The following is an 8,302-nucleotide window of genomic DNA, read 5'->3' as shown; positions in this document are numbered from 1 at the left end:
GGACCGGGCGAGGAGCTCAGAAGGCAAGGGGCCAGCGGCCCCGCCCGCAGGCTGCAGGGCGACAGGCAACCCCGCTGGGGAGGCGGCGCGGCGGGCGCGCGCGGCACGGCCGGGGGCCGGACAGGTGCGCGGGCGGGGGGCGGTGCTTGGGGATCCTGCGCACTGCGCGCGCCCCTCCCCCAGCGCGGCTCCCGGCGCGGCCCCGGCCCCGGCGCGAGCGGGAGGAGGAGCTGCGGCTGCAGCGGCCACTCGGGCAGGTCGGGGGCGCCACGGGAAGCCGCCGACGGCGCGGGCTGCCGGTCCCAGCGCGCAGGAGGCGCGCGGGCGGCGCTGGGGCCATGGAGCCTGCTGACGCGGCACGCCTCGGCCCGGAGCGGGTGGTTCGGGCGCTGCCACCGCGGCTGCTGCTGCTGCCGCTGCTCCCGCTGCTGCTGGGTCGGGGGCTGCGCGCGGCGGCCTCGGCCTCCTCCTCTGGGGCGGCGGCCGAGGACAGCAGCGCCATGGAGGAGCTCGCCACGGAGAAGGAGGCGGAGGAGAGCCACCGGCAGGACAGCGTGAGCCTGCTCACCTTCATCCTGCTGCTCACGCTCACCATCCTCACCATCTGGCTCTTCAAGCACCGCCGGGTGCGCTTCCTGCACGAGACCGGGCTGGCCATGATCTACGGTGAGCACCCCGCACCCGCGCCCACCGTCCCCGACTCCCCTCGGCCGCCCGGGCTGCTGCGCTCCCCACCGCCCCCCCCCCCGCCGCCTTGTGCTCCCCCTTCACCTGCCGACGTGTTTCGTTTCTTTTCCGTTTCCCGCTGCGACGGTCTTGGTTCCCAAGGTCAACTGTCTGCATTTTCGGGCTCCCTATTACCATGAAAAAGAATTCCACCCCATTTCGACGTTTCTTCAAGGGGAACCGGGAAAATGAAAGGCACCGGGGTGGCCTGGTTCCGTCCGGTCGGTTCTGTCTCAGCTTCGCCCCCTCTCGCGCCCCCGTCCCCCGCCCCAGTTCAGCTCCACAGGGTGTGTGCGGTGGCGGGAGGTGGGTGACCTCCCAGGGACCGCACCGCCCCAGGAAGCAGGCCACCGTGAGGGTGGGGCGAGGGCTGAGCGTTCCTCGGCTTGGGTAGCGGCTGATGGGGCTTGGTGGATGCCGCCGCGTCCATGGTCAACCTGGGTGGGCGCCCACTTCTGACATCTGTGTTCCCGGATCTCTTGTGAATAAAGTCGAAGCTTGAAGCACTGTGAAAGGTGAGCGTGGTCCAGGACTTAGACTGGTGCACCGCCATGGCGGGCCTAGTCGGGGAGATGGGCACGCCTCCCACCCTTATGTCCAGGTGGGAAGTTACACCCGGTTACTTGCCTTCTCTAAGCTAAGAGGAGCTTTCCTATTCCTTAGATTGTAAGAAGGACGCGACTTCGAAGGTACATTTAAGGGTGTATGAAGAGGAAAAGTAGTGGTTTTAATTCTGGAGTCAGCCTTCTTTTGTTGTGAAAGGTGGGCTAATGCCACCATCCTTTTCTGGATTTAATGGCACACGTTGTTTTACATGCACAGTGGTCGGCACAAATCTTACATTACAACATGGATGTCAGCCACAATCTGAATCATCCCTCTTCCCCCGCCATGCCCCCCCCTTCCGCCCCCACCCCCGCCCACCATGACATGACTCCAAACTGGAACCAAGTATTCTCTTTTTGAATTTAATTCAGTGGAGTGAAGGTCCGCGTTGGCATCCTCATGTGAAATAGATGAGCCCACTTCACGACTGTTCCCAGTAGGGAACATTTGACTTCATCACTTATACTGGAGGGATCTCTCCACTCAATTTCCATTCAGGGTTCCCTGATAGAGAATGGAAAGCAGACACCTTAATCTTTAATGTGACAATTACCCTTGGCCCTGGGCCTTGCTTCTCATGGTTCTTGATTGTCGACAGCCCAGGCTCATGGCCACCAAGGGTATGAAGAGCTGTCGGGGAGCCCTCTAGTTTTAAAGAGGGAGTGGCCTAAACAGGTCTTGAATTGAAACAGGACCAGATCTAAAACTGAGTTTGGTTATTGCAAATTATAGGTGTGAACACAAATCTGGCCATTCTTTAGCTTTGTGGTTCGTGTCAGTCGGTGATGACTGATGCCCAGGCTGCAGGTAAGGTCGAAGGTTTCCTGAGCAGGTAGCAGAGTGGGGAGTTGAAGCATGTTGTCATTTCAGGCGATTGACTCTGCCATAGCGCAAATGAACATTGCCTTTATATGTATATAGATAGCCATGAAAATATTTTTATTTTATAGCCCTTAGATCCAATTCATTAAAGTACAGTGTGAAATACTTTTAGAAGGTAGATTTGACAGGCTCATAAATACATGCTCAAGTGCATGGAAATGGGATTTAAAAATGGATTTTCTGAGTACTCCATGTTCTTAGCAGCTCAGTCACCTTTATCTTACGGCTTGAAAACAACAGTGGAATTTTCCTTTGTGGATATGTACTTTTTAAACTCATCTCAATCTTTTAGTCATTGGGATTGTGCTACCAGTGTACTGTTTCATTTTGTCTTGCGGAAATCTGGTTTAATTGATGGTGCTCAGAAAACGCCACATCCTCCCATAGCATTCTCTGTAATTTTGTTCTGTGTCTTTGGGTTTTTTAATCTTACTTTGAAATGCATTAAGAAATTTGTTTGTCAGAGTGAGATGTCCTAGGTTCTGCCAAATATTAATATTTTGATGTGGGTAGCCTATAATTGAGAGAAAATATTTCTCTTTTTCTCAGGGATATTTAGTCTTCTGTTTCAAGTGCCCCCCGCCCCCAAATCTGAATTCTGATGTCATTTGATAAGCTAACTAGCCAATATATACTTAGACTATTGGGATAGGGATTCTGATTAAAATTCGGTATGAAAATCTTCGAATACTTATGTGAATGCAGTACAGATTTCAGGACCTCTCTTTCTTAATAGTAAGAAATCAGATTTCATTTCTCGATATCAATAGAGGAAATGAGTAACTGTCCTGTTGCCTCTGAGTAATAAAGGACAAAAAGATCTAAGGAAACATTTGTTAAGTATCTGCTGTGTGCTGGGTGCCCAACTTAATTTATGGAGGTAACCAATTTAACTTTTAAATGTTGGTAAGTTTTCATGAGTGAAAAGAATTCAGCTGTGAATTTCAACTCCTTACTTTGAAATTTAAAAAAATCTAATTCCTGCCACTTTAAAAATATTTAAGTGGTACTTTGAGAGGGAAGGCTTTAATATTTAAAATAAGTTGTGATATATACATATATATGACACAATGTATTAATATATAGTAATATATTAAAATGTGATAATATATGTATTTGCTGGTGTAGTTGTAAAATATCTCTGGAAGGCCATGCAATAGACTAGTACCATTGGTTTCCTTGTTGGGGAGCAACTAGGTGGGTGGGACGTAGGGGTGGGAGGGAGACATCACTTTAGACCCTTTTGTGCTTTCTTTTTAACTTTGGAAGTGCAATCACCTAATAGCATGTCCATGCCTCCATTCTGTGGCATTGTTGTGGCATTTTAAGATGCTCCTCAAATCGTCCAGTTTGATGCCCGCTTCTCCCTATTCAAATCACATTGTTATCAGTTTTCTGTGATCTTCCAGTTGTTGACTGTACCCATGAAACTTTTGGAACCCTCTCTTTGGAAGGGAGACAAAACAGGGAAAGGGGAAGAGATTTTCCCTCCTCTTCCTCGCTCCTTTTATCCCACTATCCCCCCAAAAGAGTTGATGTTACTTTAGGAGCGGTGTGTACAGATAGATCCCAAAGGACCTAAGGACAATAAGAGACACGCTGTGAATGCTTAGCATTTAAATTGAAAGGAATTCTCCTACTCTCCAAGGGACAGTTAGAAGCACTCCTCCTCCTTGGCCACTGGTCCAGGCAGCTACAAGGGAAGGTGACCAAAGACTAGACTCTCCAGGGACGTTGAAGGCAGCCCCCCAGAGCCTGCGATGGGAGCTGCAGGGCAGTGGGTAAGGTGCTTGCCTGGCACCAGTCTAACCTGTTTTGTCAGGGCAGGGAGCTCCCAGCTGTCTGGCTCGGTACGTGATTAAGTGCCATCCTGAAGTTACCGAGCCCCGCATGTCTGTGCAGCAGAAACAGCGAGTGTTTGAGGCAGGCAAAGGTGTCATAAACAGACTGTGTCAGTTAATTGTGGTTCTCTCTCGTGTGTACAGTGGTTCCACTTCCCCCATAATGTTTTTGTGACAACTGATAAAAGGGGCCAGAATATCTAACTTTGCCATGCTAGCCCACCACCTGCTTCTGGCTTCCCCCTCCTGCACGCCCGCCAACTTTCCAAGTACATGTTGGTTAGCCCCTCCAGGTTCTGTGGGCCGTGGGCTCATTGTTGTTTTGTTGAAGCTGGATTCCTAAGCACAGGCTGAGGGTGGGTTCAAAGCCAAAATCTGAAAGAGGAAATATGGCTTTTTGCAGTAGCATGAAATTAACATTTGAGCCTGTGAGCAAACATTTCAGAACCACCCTCTTCCTGGTTAATCCGGAGCCCTTATTTATTTATTTATTTGTAAGAGCCCTTCACTTTGGCCCTAGTTGGGGGAAGCTCTGTATAGTCTCTGTTTGGTACCAGATCCCCTGGGTTCAAATGTTGGCCCTGTTACTTATAAAGCTGTGTAACATTGGGCAAACTCTCTGAGCCTTAGATTCCTCTTTTCAAAAATGGAGACAGTGCCACTCACCTCACAGAATTTTTGTATTATTGTGATATTGTAAAGGTCAAGTGCAGTGTCTGGTACTTACTTGGTAAATATTAGTTCTCATTTGCAATTTAGATTTGTGATTCTTTGGCCAGCATTGCTACTTGAGCAGAGACCTGCTGTAATTTTAAAATGCATTAGGATACAGTTAGTGGGAGTGATGAGAATCGTAATTTTTGGTGGGCTATTTGTTAATACTTAGAAAACAATTTACAGGGTAGCTATTCTACTTTTTGATCCAGCAGTCTCCATTCTTGGACTTTATTTTTCAGCAATACATGCACTAGTATGTTACGTTATATAGATGGCAATATTTGTTGCAGCAGAAACAAGTTGCAATACTCATTAAGAAGGAACTGGTTAAACTACAGCACATTCCCACTAAGGAATACTATGCAGCTGGGAAAAAGAGGTGTTTTGAGATGTCCTTTTAGGGCAGCTGCCCACACATAGTGTTGTGGGAAAAAACAAGGCACAGAGCAGTGTGTATAGTATCTCATTTATTTTTTGAAAGTCGTATGATGTATATACATAAACATGATGCATATACATTTATATATGATATGTGTGCTCGGGAAGGATGCACAAACTTAGCAGTGGTTATCCTTTGACAGTGGGACCTGTTGTTGAGAGGGAGAGAGGGGAGATGTTACTTTTCCTTTTGTACTCTTCTGAATGGCCTGAAATTTCTATAACACTGACACATTACTTTTGCAATTGAAACGTTTAAAAATAAAGCAAACAAAGAATAGATACATGTATATGTATAACTGAATCACTTTGCTGTACACCCGAAACTAACACAACATTGTTAATCAACTATACTCCAGTATAAAATAAAAATTAAAAAAATAAAGCAAACACCTTTTTCTGTAGCAAAAATGCATTAGAAATAGATTATAAGTTGTGTGGTTCGGTAACGTTAGTTATTTAAAAGTTAGAAATGGAAGTAAAATGTGTCTTAAAATTAGAAAAATGACATTTCCTGAAAGCATTTCTTAGAACCTTTTTGGAATGATGTAATTAGAAATCACCATTTCACAGCCCCCAAGGACAGTTGATTTAGACAAGGATTTTCAGTGAATTCCAGAGCCATAGGTGAGGGGTTGTTGGGGAACATGGTACTTGCGTGGTGCTGAGTATCACCCCACAGATTACTTACCTATCACAAAGGAAAGAAGGTACCTTTACAGTGGAGAGGTCTGGCAGTCACCATCTTATACTCAAGTCATCAAATTTATCCTTGGTCCTTGTGGAACTATCTGGTATTATGTGCCTCCTGATGTGTTGCAAGAGGAAGCATACAGCTTTACCTATGTAGTATTCGTCCTCAAAATGTTTCATGTGAATCTAATCAAGGTTTAGGCACATATTCCAGTTTATAGGAAATATAGGGGCTAGAGAAATAAGTTATAAAATACCGTGTGAAAACGGGCATATCCAAAATATGGGACAGTCTACAAGACAGTTGGTCTTGGTTTCTTCAAAAAGTCTATGTCAAGGGAAACAGAAAGGCAAGATAAGTGACTGAATTGTGTCCTCTCAAGATTCATATGTTGAAGTCCCAATCCCCAACGTGATGGTCTTTGAAAGTGGGGCCTTTGGGAGGAGATGAGGTTTAGATGGGGTCATGAGGGTGGAGTCTCCATGATGGGATCAGTGCCCTCTCTCTTCTACCATGTGAGGATACAGCAAGAAGGCAGCAACCCACAAGCCAGGAAGAGCATCCTAACCAGACACCGAATCTGCCAGCACCTTGATCTTGGACTTCCCAGCCTCCAGAACTGTGAGAAATAAATGCTGTTTAAACCACCCAGTCTATGGTATTTTGTTCTAGCAGCCTGAGCAGACTAAGACAGTGTTCTGAGTTAATGGAGACCAAAGAGACATAACCAAATGTAGCACAGGACAGTTGATTGGCTCCTGGTTTATGAAAATGAGCTATAAAAATGTGTTGGGGACAGTTGGGGATATTTGAATGTGGACTTGGTATTAGATGATATTAGGAAATTACTGTTATTTTCTTAGGTGTGATAACTGAGGTTATTTATATAGGAGAATGTACTTATTTGGAGATGTAGGCTGAAGTATTTAGGGGTGAAGTGTATGAGTCCTAATGTATGCAACTTTCAAAGAGTTCAGTCGAAAAAAATTCACCACATACATAGAGGAAAAAATATGGCAAAATACTAGCAATTGTTAAATCTAGGTGGTGGATGAAAAGGTGTGCTTTATATATTCTTTCAACTTTTTTTACGTTTTGAAATTTTCATTACAATAGAAGATTGGGGGAGATGTTAACCTCCCTGTAACTTCTTAGCTGGTAACTTTGTTAACTGTCCTGTTTAAAATGTTGTACAGGTGAGGCTGTCTACAACCCATCTGTTACTCTCATTAAACTCTTTCTGACATCGTGTAACACTGACTTTAGGTTGCATGAGATGATGTTAGGCTTACATGACTTAAGAATCAGTAACTTCTTTTTCATTTCAGTTTTTTGGTTTGATTTTTAGGTTCACTTGTCTTTTGAAAAACTGCCTCTGTTCCACTTAGAAGAGAGTATATGTTAGGAGACTTTTCTCTTTTGGTTAAATCATGCTCCCTCTCTTAATCATTGTGGATATTTGTATTAGGGTAATGCTAGCTGTTATAATAGACCAACCCCAAATTTCTGTGGCCTAACCAGAGAAGAGTTCATTTTTTACCTATGTAATGGGCCAGTGCAAGGGTCTGGCAGGTGGCTCTCCATGTGGTGATTCAGGGACCAGGTGTCTTCCATCTTGTGGCTTCCCCATCCCTTGGGGCTTTGGAATCCTCTCCCTCCAGCCAACGAATGAGGCAAGAAAAAGAAGATCATATGGGGAAGCCTTACACACTAAGCCTGGAAGTGTTGCACATTGCTTTGCTGCTTCTGTTGGACAGAATTTGGTCATGAGGCCACATCTAACTGGAAGGGAGGCAGGGAAATATCGTCTAATTGGAGTAAGAGGGACAGGTTTGGAAAGCAGCTAGCCAATCTCTGATGAAGTATTTGATGAGTACTTTGTAATACATAATCCAGAAAAGAGAAGTAGTAGGATTTGCATGCATATTTCTTGTTGTTGTCAGCTGTTGATAAACTAAATTTTGTATTTTAAGTGATCCAGTTTGAAGAGGGCATTCATCTTGAGTTTATGAAGTTGTTTCAATAGACCTATCAGCATTACCTGGGAGCTTGTTAAAAATAGCATGTCTGGCCCCAGACTGACTGAGAATGTCTCAGTGGGGCCCAGAAATCTGTGATTCAATACACTACCAAGGTTTTTTTCTTTTAAATACTGAAGTTTGAAACTCACTGCTATAGAATATTTAAATTTTCACCCTTTAAATACATTCACGATGTTGCTTATAATTAAATAAATGCAGGAAAGAAATAGCAACTGTTTATTGAGCACCTGCTATAATAGTCAAGCACCGTATTAAGTATTTTGCATACTTTAAGCCATTTAACCTTCACATCAAATGTATGAAGACTGTATTATTGGCCCCATTCTGCGAGATGAAGAAATTGAAAGTTAGGCTTA

The 8,302-nt window shown here is 45.2% G+C and overlaps 1 protein-coding gene across 1 annotated transcript in view; it reads left to right on the top strand.

The window, feature by feature from the left end:
- Positions 1 to 338: 338 nt before the first annotated feature.
- SLC9A7 (solute carrier family 9 member A7) overlaps positions 339 to 8,302 on the top strand; it is a 145,405-nt gene continuing 137,441 nt past the window's right edge. The window contains exon 1 of the mRNA XM_068532887.1: positions 339 to 666. Coding sequence (XP_068388988.1) covers positions 339 to 666 — 328 coding nt within the window. The remainder of the gene's footprint in view (positions 667 to 8,302) is intronic.

Source organism: Eschrichtius robustus, chromosome X (assembly GCF_028021215.1).
Source record: "Eschrichtius robustus isolate mEscRob2 chromosome X, mEscRob2.pri, whole genome shotgun sequence".
Lineage (NCBI taxonomy): Eukaryota > Metazoa > Chordata > Mammalia > Artiodactyla > Eschrichtiidae > Eschrichtius > Eschrichtius robustus.
The sequence above is the reverse complement of the archived record's forward strand: the minus strand, read 5'-3'. Positions and strand labels throughout refer to the sequence as shown.